At 45.3% G+C, this 12,868-nt stretch overlaps 1 protein-coding gene across 1 annotated transcript in view; it reads right to left on the minus strand.

The window, feature by feature from the left end:
• si:zfos-1056e6.1 (uncharacterized protein LOC107988029 homolog) overlaps window positions 1–12,868 on the minus strand; it is a 175,469-nt gene that overhangs the window by 94,880 nt on the left and 67,721 nt on the right. The window contains exon 5 of the mRNA XM_068045797.1: window positions 481–518. Coding sequence (XP_067901898.1) covers window positions 481–518 — 38 coding nt within the window. The remainder of the gene's footprint in view (window positions 1–480; window positions 519–12,868) is intronic.

Genomic DNA, 12,868 nt, shown 5'->3' on the forward strand with positions numbered 1-12,868 from the left:
CTGTCATCATAATTGACATAAATCGGTGCCCTGGCAATCAACCCATTCGAAACATACCATGTACATATATGGGCAGCGAAATGAGAGATCCTCGAGAGGTTTCCAGTGGCATAATGGAAGAAGCCAAAGTTGAAGAACTTTAAAGGTGGTGGTGGTGTCTTTAACATGTTCCCAACATGTGAACCCCTCTCCTGCGAACCTCCCTCCTGTGAACCTTCCTCCTGTGAACCTTCCTCCTGTGAACCTTCCTCCTGTCACCCTCTCTCCTGCAAACCTCCCTCCTGCGAACCTCCCTCCTGCGAACCTCCCTCCTGTCATCCTCCTGTGTTCCTCTCTCCTACGAACCTCTCTCCTGTGAACCTCATTCCTGTGCCCCTCTCTCCTGCAACCCACTCTCCTACAACCCCACATTCCTGTGAACCTTCCTCCTGTGAACAGTAAAGTCCAATTATAATTCAATTGTATTAGTAAAATACATACCATGCTGAGACAGCTTTGCTACTTCTAGAATATATGGTCTGTAAAATGGAAACATAATTCAAGTTAAATGGAGAATCATAATTACATAGGAGTCATTACTGAGCAGTAACATAACATCAGGTTATAGATGACATCATGAATCCGAACAGCAAAGCTCGAGCAGTTTGTGACTCCAAATGCCAAGGTAACACTGCAACCTATAAATCTATTTGGTACCGTTATGATTACAACATATATTGAGATATACAAGATACAAAGGGCAACAGAAAAAGTTAATCCTGAGTACGCCTTCAGGTTACAGGTCAAGGGGACCTAGGTACAAACTGGTAAAAGGCAAGTTCAGGACCAACTTCAAGAAACACTTCATACTTCACACTTCAGAGTGATTAATACCTGGAATGGTGACCCCAGTAAGGTAGCGGAGGCAAAATCTCTGGAATTGTTCAAAATTCAGCTATATGTTATGGTAGGAAAACCACATGTTTACAAATCGCCTCCCTTATCCGTAATTTACTTTGCAATGATATGTAATGGAACCTCACTGTTAAAAAAAAATCTTATTATAAATTCTCATTGTATCAAATGTTTTCCCATATCTATCAGACACTGCATTACAGTCACAAGAGGAAACCTCGATAACAAGAATCCCTATTGTTGAACTAACGTGGTAATGCTTAAGTGATTGGAATAACTATCCCCTCAATGGGTTTCTAGAATAAATGTCACCTGCTATATGTCCTGGAAACAGGTCTCAGCATGTGGATCAGTGACCAGGATGGTAATGTTAGAATAAGAAGCCGAAAATGCCAGTGAGGAAACAGCCGTACAAGCAACGCAGCAAGTAAGGATGATGTGTCACTGTCCAACTCCAGATGTCTTTCAAGGAGTGTCACAACTACACCACCTCTTAAAGGGAAAAGTTTATCAATAAGTGTGCCTATAGTCTCCAGCCTGCAATTTCATAATTAGTTCTTCAAATATCATCTAGCGGCATCTCATACTGGGCTCTTGTTTTAAGCAATATCAAATAAATATCTATATATCAAATACAGTGCATTTACTTCCTCCATGATTATGAAGTGAACGTATGTCGGCAGCCACAGTTAGCACAATGCCGCTGCCTGATGCTTGTGCTTCATTTCAGACATGAGACACCTAACGGACCAGTCTTGAGTAATTCTTATGTTCACAGCTGCAGGGTTTCACTGACAGATTGATGAGTGCAAGGTTCCACTGAGACACTGCTAAGATTCTGGTACCCAGACCACCTTGAGAAATTCAGTCTGATGGCCTTATATATGAATCAGCCACATCCAGGACAATGGTGGGGGACTGATGCTGCATGCTTTTAGTCACCACCTCGCATGCCTGCTACACTAGGTGTTTTGGTGGGAAGGGAGGAAAAGGTGGCAATTTTCTGCCTCTCTCCCTGACTCCTTTCAGATGGATTTATAGCATTGGCCTGCAGGATAGCTTTCCTTACTCTGTAACACCCAGTTATACAATAGGCTTCTTCATCTGTTGCCTTTATTTTGCATGTGTTGTTTCAGTACCAGGAAAAAAAAACAAACTAAGTATGGTGAACAAAGAGGAATGAGAGATGAGGATATTAATGAGTCAAACAGGCAATTTTAACCCGCTTTGAAAGGGGCGAGCGTGACACTGGGTGAGTACTTAACACGCCAATGGCAAATGCACAGTGTTTGTCACCATTTTGCCTGCGGTTAGGATCCAGGCAGCCTAGGCACTCATCTGTATCAAGTGGCAGCATTAATAAAATCTCTGAATACTGGTCCGATAATTCAGTTAGAACCTTTGCTGCGATTTTAATAGCAAACAGCAGGAGAGATTCTTAGTGCAAGACTTACTCAAGAAATTAATTGGGACAAAAAGCAGATGAGCCATTTGGCATGATATTTAAAGGGGTCTGAACATGATTTTGTGACTCACTAGGTATACTTGGAATCTAAGCCTAGCTTATTGCACAGCACTCTATTTCATTGGCTTTTTGAAGCATATTCAGGCTCCTACAACCTGTGAGTCATCATAGCAATGGCAGCATTCCTGAGAAGACCCACCTGGATGATGGAGGAAGAAGAGCACAAGCAACAGAAGTAACAACCACAAAAATTCCATAAAGCTGCACAGGAAGCTGTAGGAAGACTGCTGTGGGAGGGCAACAACGATACTAGTATCCTCCAAATCCTACATAGATTGACATCATTGAGGCAAAATGCCTGAATAGGCTCCAATTCAGCCCTGAGCCTATCACTACCTTATGTCACCAGCTGCAGCCAGACCAGGAATCTACCATTAGAGGTGGGTATGCATTGCCTGTGGCTATCCAGGTCACGAGGGCTCTGAATCTTTCATCTCTGGCTCGTTTTCGGCCTCAGCTAATGTTGAGCCAATCGGAGTCAAACACGTCTGCTTCGCTTTAATGAATTCATCAAATGCTGTAAAACTATATTGTCAGGCAAACCCCACCCCCCACCCCCCCCCACCTGCCAAGACTGAGGCACACATGATTTCACCATATGAACATTAAAACTTAAAAGTGCAAGCCCCTGACTGGAAAGACATTTGAATCGTAACAGATGTGTTGGAACAACGGGGACCCCGTCGTTATTCCCCAATGCACAGAAGAAGTGGTCAGACCAGTTTTGGTCACATGACTGACTGTTGGAGGTTTTGAATTCGAATATCCAACAGAGGATTTGAACTCAGAAAGCCATGTGCTTCTGGTTGGAACAAAACCTCTCCAGTCCTGCCTGCCTGCATCGCTTTCCCACGAAACTGAATCTTGTGAAAACACGTGAACCTCAAAAGAGAGAAAAGTCTCCAATGTGAACAAGGTTTAAGAAGAACACTAGGCCCCGACGAACAGCAAAACTACCTACAATCAAGTGAGCTTGAAGCACAGTAAACAAGAAACTCTTCTGATATTGCCTCAAACCCCTCTCTACTATATTTTCCTCTTCTCTTTTCTGTCCCTATCTGCATCTATATATCACATGTGCACGCTTGCGTGGGCGCGTTGTATATCCAGAGGCCTGAACCGTATTAGAGTTTAAGTTTTAATAAACTTCACTTTTCTCCTTTAAACCTGAGAAAACCTGGTGTGTTGCTTTCTTTGCCTTATAATTGGAAAGCTGTGAACAAGGATTCACAAAAAGGGAGTGAGCTCAAAACACAGTGTGTTTAAAAATAAAACCCTGTTATAATAAAACCAGGTAAAGACAGCAAAAGACCCCTAGACATGTTTCTCACCTAGTCGTAACAACATATTCATCCAGGCACGACACAATAGTGTCTTTTTAAAGTACACTTGTGGTTTCAGCATAGCTAGCAGACGGCTCTTCTGATTCCAACAAGGATACTGGGAATGTTCATGGTGGGTGAGCTCTAGCAATGCAACTCCAAATGGGATCGCCTACAGACCGGTGCATCTCAGCTGCTGCCAGGGTTGTCTGGTCCAGCTGATTTGGTGGCATCTAAATTGGCACTGAATAAGAGTATGAAGATGCCGCTGATGCACCGCCCTCCTGACAGGGCACTAGGTGTAGCTCCAACAGTGCCAGATCCAGTCCCATGGGACTGCGCATCTGCTCTCCCAATGAATAGCGCGAGAACAGAGTGCAGGAATTCTGTGACAAACCAACCCCTCATCCAATCAATCCCATCTGTCCGTGCTGTTGCACAGCCTTTCCAGGCTGGAGGAGATGGTGGAAGCCAGAGGTCCAATGCCAGCAGTCTGACCTTCAAAAAAAGCTATCGCTAGAGGCTTTCCTGCAGATTCCACAGAAGATACCATCCACTCCACGGTAGACAGCAGACAAGTCATGCCTTGTACCAGAATACTATATATTCTAGAAGTGGACACCTCCATACTTACATAGGAACATAGGAGCAGGAGTAGGACATTCAGCCCATTGAGCCTGTTCTGCCATTCAATATGATCATGGCTCATCATCCACTTCAATGTCTTTTTCCCACACTATCATCATATCCCTTTATGTCATTTGTATTTAGAAATCTGTCAATCTCTGCTTTGAAAATACTCAATGACTGAGCTTCCACAGCCCTATGGAGTAGAGAATTCCAAAGATTCACAACCCCCTGAGTAAAGAAATTTCTCCTCATCTTTGTCCTAAATGGCTTCCCCCTTATTTTGAAATTGTGTCCCCTGTTTCTCGACTCCCCAACCAAGGGATACATCTTACCTGCATCTACAGTGTCTATCCCTTTAAGTATTTTGTAGGTTTCAATGAGATCACCTCTCATTCTTCGAAACTCTGGAGAATACAGGCCCAGTTTCCCCAATCTCTCTTCATAGGACAGTCCCGCCATCCAGGGAACAAGTTTTGTTAACCTTCGTTGCACTCCCCCTATGGCAATAATGTCCTTCCTAAGGTAAGGGGATCAAAACTGCACACAGTACTCAAGGTGCAGTCTAACCAAGGTTCTATACAATTGAAGCAGCTGATTTGGTGGCACCTAACTCTCCACCATGATATGGTAGCTGCTCAACAGATAGTCCAACCGATCCACTATTTGCTGGAGCACTTCAAAGATCCTTCTGTTAAAACCTGGAGCATTGAAGTCTTAATCTGTGCACTCTTTAGCAGTGCTTGGACCTAGATTCGTCCTCTGTATCCTCCACTGTCCTTACCACCACTGTCAGCTGCTGCTCACCTGTGATGTAAACTTCACCCTTTGTAGACCCCTCACCTCACTATCTATTTCACCTGGGGTTCTGATCTCTGTGCTGGTATTTGGTGAAGAGAGTTTGAGTGATAGTGAAGGCTGGAGAGGCTGGCTTGACTAATTTCTTCTTCAGAAGTGGCTGTTTCTAGAGAGGGACCTGCAAATAGACAAAGGGAACAATAAAAAGCAAGTGAGAAGAAAGAGTGCCAGAAATACTCAGCAAGTCTGGCAGCATCTGTGGAGAGAGAAACAGGGTTAACGTTTCAGGTCTGCGACCCTTCATCAGAGCTGGCAAAAATTAGAAATGTAACAGTCTTTGACTAAGTGAGAGGGGGGAGGGGGGAAGTAGAACAAGAAGGAATGACTGTGATAGGACGGTGTGGGGAGTGGTTCAATGGCAGATGTCATGGAACAAAATGCAAATGGAGTGCTAAATAGTTGTAGCAAAAGACAAAGCATGAGTTCAAAGGGAGTGCTAATGGCAGAATAATGAACAGCTCTGTACGAAAGCAAAACATGAAAAATAAGTTGAAGACTAGCACACGGCTAAAAATAAATAAAAGTATAAAGAATATATAAATAAACAAAAAATAATAGGGCTCATGGTCTGAAATTATTGAACTCAATATGGAGTCCGGAAGGCTTTAGAGTGCCCAGTCAAAAAATGAGGTGCTGTTCCTTGAGCTTGCATTGATGTTCACTGGAACACTACAGCAAGCAGAGGACAGAAATGTGGGCATGAGAGCAGGGTAGAGAATTAAAATGGCAAGCGACTGGAAGCTCAGGATCATTCTTGCGGACCGAGCGGAGGTATTCTGCAAAGTGGTCACCCAATCTGCACTTGGTCTCCCCAATGTAGAGAAGACTGCACTGTGAGTAACAAATACAGTATACTAAATTGAAAACAGTACAAGTAAATCGCTGCTTTACCTGAAAGGAATGTTTGGGGCCTTGGATGGTGAGGAGAGAGGAGGTGACTGCATGGGAAGGTACCGTGCGAAGGGTACGAGGTTTCGTGGATGATGGAGAAGTGGACCAGGGGGTCACGGAGGAAACAATCCCTTCTGAATGCTGACAGGGGAGGGGAGGGGAAGATGTGTTTGGTAGTGGCATCACGCTGGAGGTGGCTGAAATGGCAAAGGATAATTCTTTCAATGTGGAGGCTGGTGGGGTGGAAAGTGAGGACAAGGGGAACTCTGTCTCAGTTCTGGGAGGAAGGGGAAGGGGTGAGGGTAGAGGTGCAGGAAATGGGTCAGAAATGTCGGGGAGACAGTTAAGGCCAGGAAACTAGACACTGTCGAAATGACGCAAAGAGACTGGACAAGGGGAGAAAAGATAGAATCAAGATTGGAGGAAATAAGTTCAGTGGGGCAGGAACAGGCTGAAATGATGGGTCGACCGGGACAGTCCTGTTTGTGGATTTTAGGAAGGAGATAGAAGCAGGCTGTGTGGGGATGTGGGACTATGAGGGCGGAAGCTGCAGAGGGAAGATCTCCAGAGGACACGAGGTCAGTGACAGTCCTGGAGACAGTGGCTTGATGTTTGGTGGTCGGGTCATGGTCCAGCGGGAGGTAGGAAGAAGTGTCTGAGAGTTGGCGCTCAGCCTCTGCAAGGTAGATGTTGGTACGCCAGACAACAACAGTGCCAACCTTGTCAGCAGGTTCGATAACAATGTCAAGGTTTGACTTGAGAGGATGGACTGCAGCAAGTTCAGAGTGAGAGAGATTAGACTGAGTGAGGGGGCCAGAGAAATTAAGATGGACAATGTCATGTCAACAGTTTTCAATGAAAAGATCAAGAGCGGGTAAGAGGCCAGAGGGTGGGGTCCAGGTGGAGGGAGTGTACTAGAGGTGGGTGAATGGGTCTGCTGGTCGGGGGGAGGACTGCTGGCCAAAGAAGTGAGCCTGGAGGCGAAGGTGATGGAAGAAAAGCTCAACATCACGCCAAGCACGAAATTCATTGAAGTGGGGGCCTAAGAGTATAAAACCAAGTCCTTTGCTAAGTACAGACCATTCAGCATCAGAGAGAGGAGCTCGCCCAAACTGGAAAACGTCATCAACTTTGCTGCCCATTTCCACCCTTCTCTCATCTTCACATGGTCCATCTCTGACACTTACCTTCTCTTCCTTAACTTCTTTGTTTCCATCTCTGGGGATACACTGTCCACTAGTATTTATTAGAAGCCCACCAACTCCCACGGCTACCCTGACTACACTTCCTCACACCCAGCCTCCTGTATGGATTCCATTTTATTCTCCTGGTTCTCCATCGCTAACGCATCTGTTCCAATGATGCAACCTTGCACAACAGCACCTCTGATATGTCTTCCTTTTTCCTCAACAGAGGATCCCCTCTCACTGTGGTTGACAGGGCCCTCGACCATGTCCAACCTGTTTCCAGCACTTCTGCCCTCACCCCTTCCCCTCCCTCCCGGAACTACAACATGGTTCCCCTTGTCCTCACTTTCCACCCACCAGCTTCCACGTTCAAAGGATCATCGTCCGCCATTTCCGCCACCTCCAGCATGATGCCACCACCAAACACATCTTCCCCTCCCTTCCCCTGTCAGCATTCTGAAGGGATCATTCCCTCCGCGACACTCTGCTCCACTCCTCCATCACCCCCGACACCTCGACTCGGTGTAATACCTGCCCATTCACCTCCACTCTCCTCACCATCCAAGGTTCCAAACATTCCTCCCAGGTAAAGCAGTGATTTACTTGTACTTCTTTCAATTTAGTATATTGTATTCGCTGCTCACAGTGCAGTCTCCTCTACATTGGGGAGACCAAATGCAGATTGCGTGACTGCTTTGCAGAACACCTCCGCTCGATCCACAAGCATGATCCCGAGCTTCCGGTCACTTGCCATTTTAATTCTCCACCCTGCTCTCATGGCAACATTTCTGTCCTCTGCCTGCTGTAGTGTTCCAGTGAACATCAATGCAAGCTCTAGGAACAGCACCTCATTTTTTGACTGGGCACTCTACAGCCTTCTGGACTCAATATTGAGTTCAATAATTTCAGACCATATATATATATATATATATATATATATATTCCTTTTTAATTTAATTTATTTTTTAACCATGTGCTAGTCTTGAACTTATTTTTCATGTTTTTGCTTTCGTACAGAGCTGTTCATTATTCTGGCATTCGCACTCTCTTTGAACTCATGCTTTGTCTTTTGCGACAACTATTTAGAACTCCATTTGCATTCTGTTCCATGACATCTGACATTTAACCTCTCCCCCCTTCGTCCTATCACAGTCATTCCTTCGTGTTCTACTTCCCCCCTGCCCCCTCTCACTTGGTCAAAGACTGTTACATTTCTAATTTTTGCGAGTTCTGATGAAGGGTCGCAGACTTGAAACATTAATTCTGTTTCTCTCTCCACAGATGCTGCCAGAACTTCTGTTTATTTCTGGCACTTTCTGTTCTCATTTCAGAGTGCCAGCATCTACAGTATTTTTCTCTTAATGAAAAGCAAGTACTGTGCAGGTTATGGAGCCTCAGGCATGTGGAACGGTGAGGCATCACCAGTTTGGCCAGCTTCCTGAAAGTACTGTGCATCAAGGACAGATAGAATAAAATAGAAAATGGCAGAGACCCTGAGGCTCAAATCATCTCGACTCCCCAACCCTGACACTCTGAGGGAGATCTCTGCCACAATCTCCAGGGCTTCCTGCTTCATGGGACATAGGACCTGGATAGAAGTTGTCTTGTTTGTATCTGCTCCTGGGTATTGTGTGACAACTTGTTTTGCAGAAAGAAGCCCAGCGCTTTAGTGTGTGACACCATCAAAGGCTGGTGATTTTGTATGAGGCATGCAGATGTATACATGATGAAAGTGGCATGCTGCAAGCAGTGCAACACAACAACTTGCATTTATATACTACCTTTAACATAGTTAAAAGTCTCAAGGCACTTCACATGAGTGATTATGGAACATACTTTAACATCTAAACACATAAGGAGATATTAGGACCGGTGACCAAAAGCTTGGTCAAAGATGGAGAAGTGTCACAGAGCAGAAAAGCGGCAAGGTGGTGATCTCATTCAAACATACAAAATTCTTACAAGGCTCGACAGGATTGATGCAGGAAGGATGTTTCCCCTGGCTGGGGGATCTAGAACTGGGGGACACAGTCTCAGAATAAGGGGTAGGCCATTTAGGACTGAGATGAAGAGGAATTTCTTCATTCAGAGGGTGGTGAATCTTTGGACTTCTCTACCCCGGAAGGCTGTGGAGGCTCAGTCATAGAGTTATACAGCACAGAAACAGGCCCTTCGGCCCATCGTGTCTGTGCCAGTCATCAAGCACCTATTCTAATCCCATTTTCCAGCACTTGGCCCGTAGCCTTGTATGCTATGGCGTTTCAAGTGCCCATCTAAATACTTCTTAAATGTTGTGAGAGTTCCCACCTTTACCATCCCTTCAGGCAGTGTGTTCCAGATTCCAAACACCCTCTGGGTGAAACAATTTTTCCTCAAATCCCCACTAAACCTACTGCCCCTTGCCTTAAATCTATGCCCCCTGGTTATTGGCCCCTCTGCTAAGGGAAAAGGTTTCTTCCTATCTAACCCATCAATGCCCCTCAAAATTTTGTATACCTCAATCATGTCCCCCCTCAGCCTTCTCTGCTCTAAGGAAAACAACCCTAGCCTATCCAGTCTCTCTTCATAGCTGAAATGCTCCAGCCCAGGCAACATCCTGGTGAATCTCCTCTGCACCCTCTCCAGTGCAATCACATCCTTCCTATAGTGTGGTGACCAGAACTGTACACAGTACTCCAGCTGTGGCCTAACTAGCGTCTTATACAGCTCCATCATAACCTCCCTGCTCTTATATCTATGCCTTGGCTAATAAAGGCAAGTATCCCATATGCCTTCCTAACCACCTTATCTACCTGTGCTGCTGCCTTCAGTGAACTATGGACAAGTACACTGAGGTCCCTCTGACCCCCTGTACTTCCTAGAGTCCTACCATCCATTGTATATTCCCTTGCCTTGTTAGTCCTCCCAGAATGCATCACTTCACATTTCTCAGGATTAAATTCCATTTGCCACTTCTCCGCCCATCTTACCAGCCCATCTATATCACCCTGTAATCTAAGGCTTTCCTCCTCACTATTTACGACATGACCAATTTTCGTCTCATTTGCGAACTTACTGATCATACCTCCTATATTCACATCCAAATCATCAATGTACACTACAACCAGCAAGGGTCCCAGCACCGATCCCTGCGGTACACCACTGGTCACAGGCTTCCACTCGCAAAAACAACCCTCAACCATTACCCTCTGCATCCTACCACTAAGCCAATTTTGGATCCAATTTGCCAAATTGCCCTGGATCCCATGAGCTCTTACCTTCTTAACCAATCTCCCATGCAGGACCTTATCAAAAACCTTACCGAGGTCCATGTAGACTACATCAACTGATTTACCCTCATTTATACATCTAGTCACCTCCTCGAAAAATTCAATCAAGTTTATTAGACACAATGTCCCCCTGACAAAGCCAGGCTGACTATTTCCTGATTATTCCCTGCCTCTCCAAGTGGAGATTAATCCTGTCCCTCAGTATTTTTTCCAATAGTTTCCCTACCACTGATGTTAGACTCACCGGCCTGTAATTACCTGGTTTATCCCTGCTATCCTTCTTGAATAATGGTATCACATTCTCTGTCCTCCAGTCCTGTGGTACCTCTCCTGTGGCCAGAGAGGATTTGACAATTTGTGTCAGAGCCCCTGCTATCTCCTCCCTTGCCTCACATAACAGCCTGGGATACATCTCATCTGGGCCTGAGGATTTATCCACTTTCAAGCCTGCTAAAACAGCTAATACTTCCTCCCTTTCAATGCTAATTTGTTCAAGTATATCACAGTCCCCCTCCCTGATTTCTGCACCTACATCGTCCTTCTCCACAGTGAACACAGATGAAAAGTAATCATTTAAATCTTCACCTATGTCCTCCGGCTCCACACACAGGAGCTACCACTTTGGTCCCTCATGGGCCCTACTCTTTCCCTCGTTATCCTCTTGCCCTTAATATACTTATAAAACGCCTTGGGATTTTCCTTTACCTTTCCTGCCAGTGTTTTTTCATGCCCCCTCTTCACTCTCCTAATTACTTTAAGTACCCCCCTACACTTTCTATACTTCTCTAGGACTTCTTCTGTTTTCAGCACTCTGAATCTGCCAAAAGCCTCCTTTTATTTCCTTATCCAATCCCCTATGTCCCTTGACATCCAGGGTTCCTTGGACTTGTTGGTCCTACCCTTCACCTTTACGGGAACATGTTAACTCTGAACTCTCGCTATTATTTTTGAATGACTCCCACTGGTCAAATGTCGACTTTCCTACAAGTAGCTGCTCCCACTTTGGCCAGATCCCATTTTATCATATTGAAATCGGCCTTCCCCCAATTCACTACCTTTATTTCCAGTCCATCTTTGTCCATTTCCAATAACTACTTTAAATCTTACAGAGTTATGGTCACTATCCCCGAAATGCTCCCCCGCTTCTACCACTTGTCCGGCTTCATTCCCTAGGATTAGGTCCAGTACCTCCCTTTCTCTTGTAGGACTTTCTCCATACTGGCTCAAAAAGCTCTCCTGTATGCACTTTAAGAATTCCGCCCCCTTTAAGCCTTTTGCACTAAGACTATCCCAGGTGATATTAGGGAAATCCCCCTACTATTATTACCCTATTATTTTTACAGCTCTCTGAGATTTGCCTACATATCTGCTCCTCTATCTCTCCCTGACTGTTTGGAGGCCTGTAGTACACTCCCAGCTCCACTATCTCCCATCAGGCCTGCAGCAGCACCTGCCATGGCAATCTACAGATTCCTGCATGTCCTCACTTTATGAAGCAAGTTCTAAATGGCAGCATCCAAAAATACCAGTGCGCAGAGCAGTCCTTCAGGTTCACCTTCCAATATGCAGAACAAAAGAAAATCCTCACTTTAAGAGGTTGCATCTCAATTTAAATGAGGGCTAAAAATCCATAAGATGGGGGCAGGGACCGCGATGCATGATTAGCCTACACCCATGCAAAGTCATGTTGGCAACATGAAAACTTCAAGCTGCCAGCGAATTATTATAATAGAGGTGTGAATACACTGCCGAGTTGTTGCATGTCTCAGCAGGGGGCCCAAGCTCCTGCAAAGCAAGCAACACTTAGAGCTAGCCTACACAACTCTTTAAGGCAAAATGCATTCTAGCTTCAGCGGCGAAAGAGGAGTTACTGAGCAGGAAGAACCTTGATAAATGGCATAACAAACCAGAGAGTGTGTTCCAAGGTTCTCCAATGAAGCACTTGGAGGCCTTGTTGCAGGAAATGCAGAGGAGAAGAGAGGTTCTGTTCCCTCAGGGGGCCAGGGGGCCCTCCAGACAGGAATGCAGAAGGCAGTGGGAGCAGATAACCGTCTGCTCTAGTAGCTCTATAAACACTAGTAGTCTAGACCCGAGAACCTGAATGCAGAAGAAGTTCATAGACCTTGCACCAGTGGTCAAAGTCAGCATATTCAACTTCATATGCCATTTCCTTACAAATGCACCACGAGCCTCACACACTGTTCCACTCATTACCTTCACTCGCCTACCAGTAATCTCTATCAATCACAACTTCAACCTCACATCCATTGTCTCACCTCACTCTCATACACTTAG

This window comes from Heterodontus francisci, chromosome 13 (genome assembly GCF_036365525.1).
Source record: "Heterodontus francisci isolate sHetFra1 chromosome 13, sHetFra1.hap1, whole genome shotgun sequence".
Taxonomy (NCBI): Eukaryota; Metazoa; Chordata; class Chondrichthyes; order Heterodontiformes; family Heterodontidae; genus Heterodontus; species Heterodontus francisci.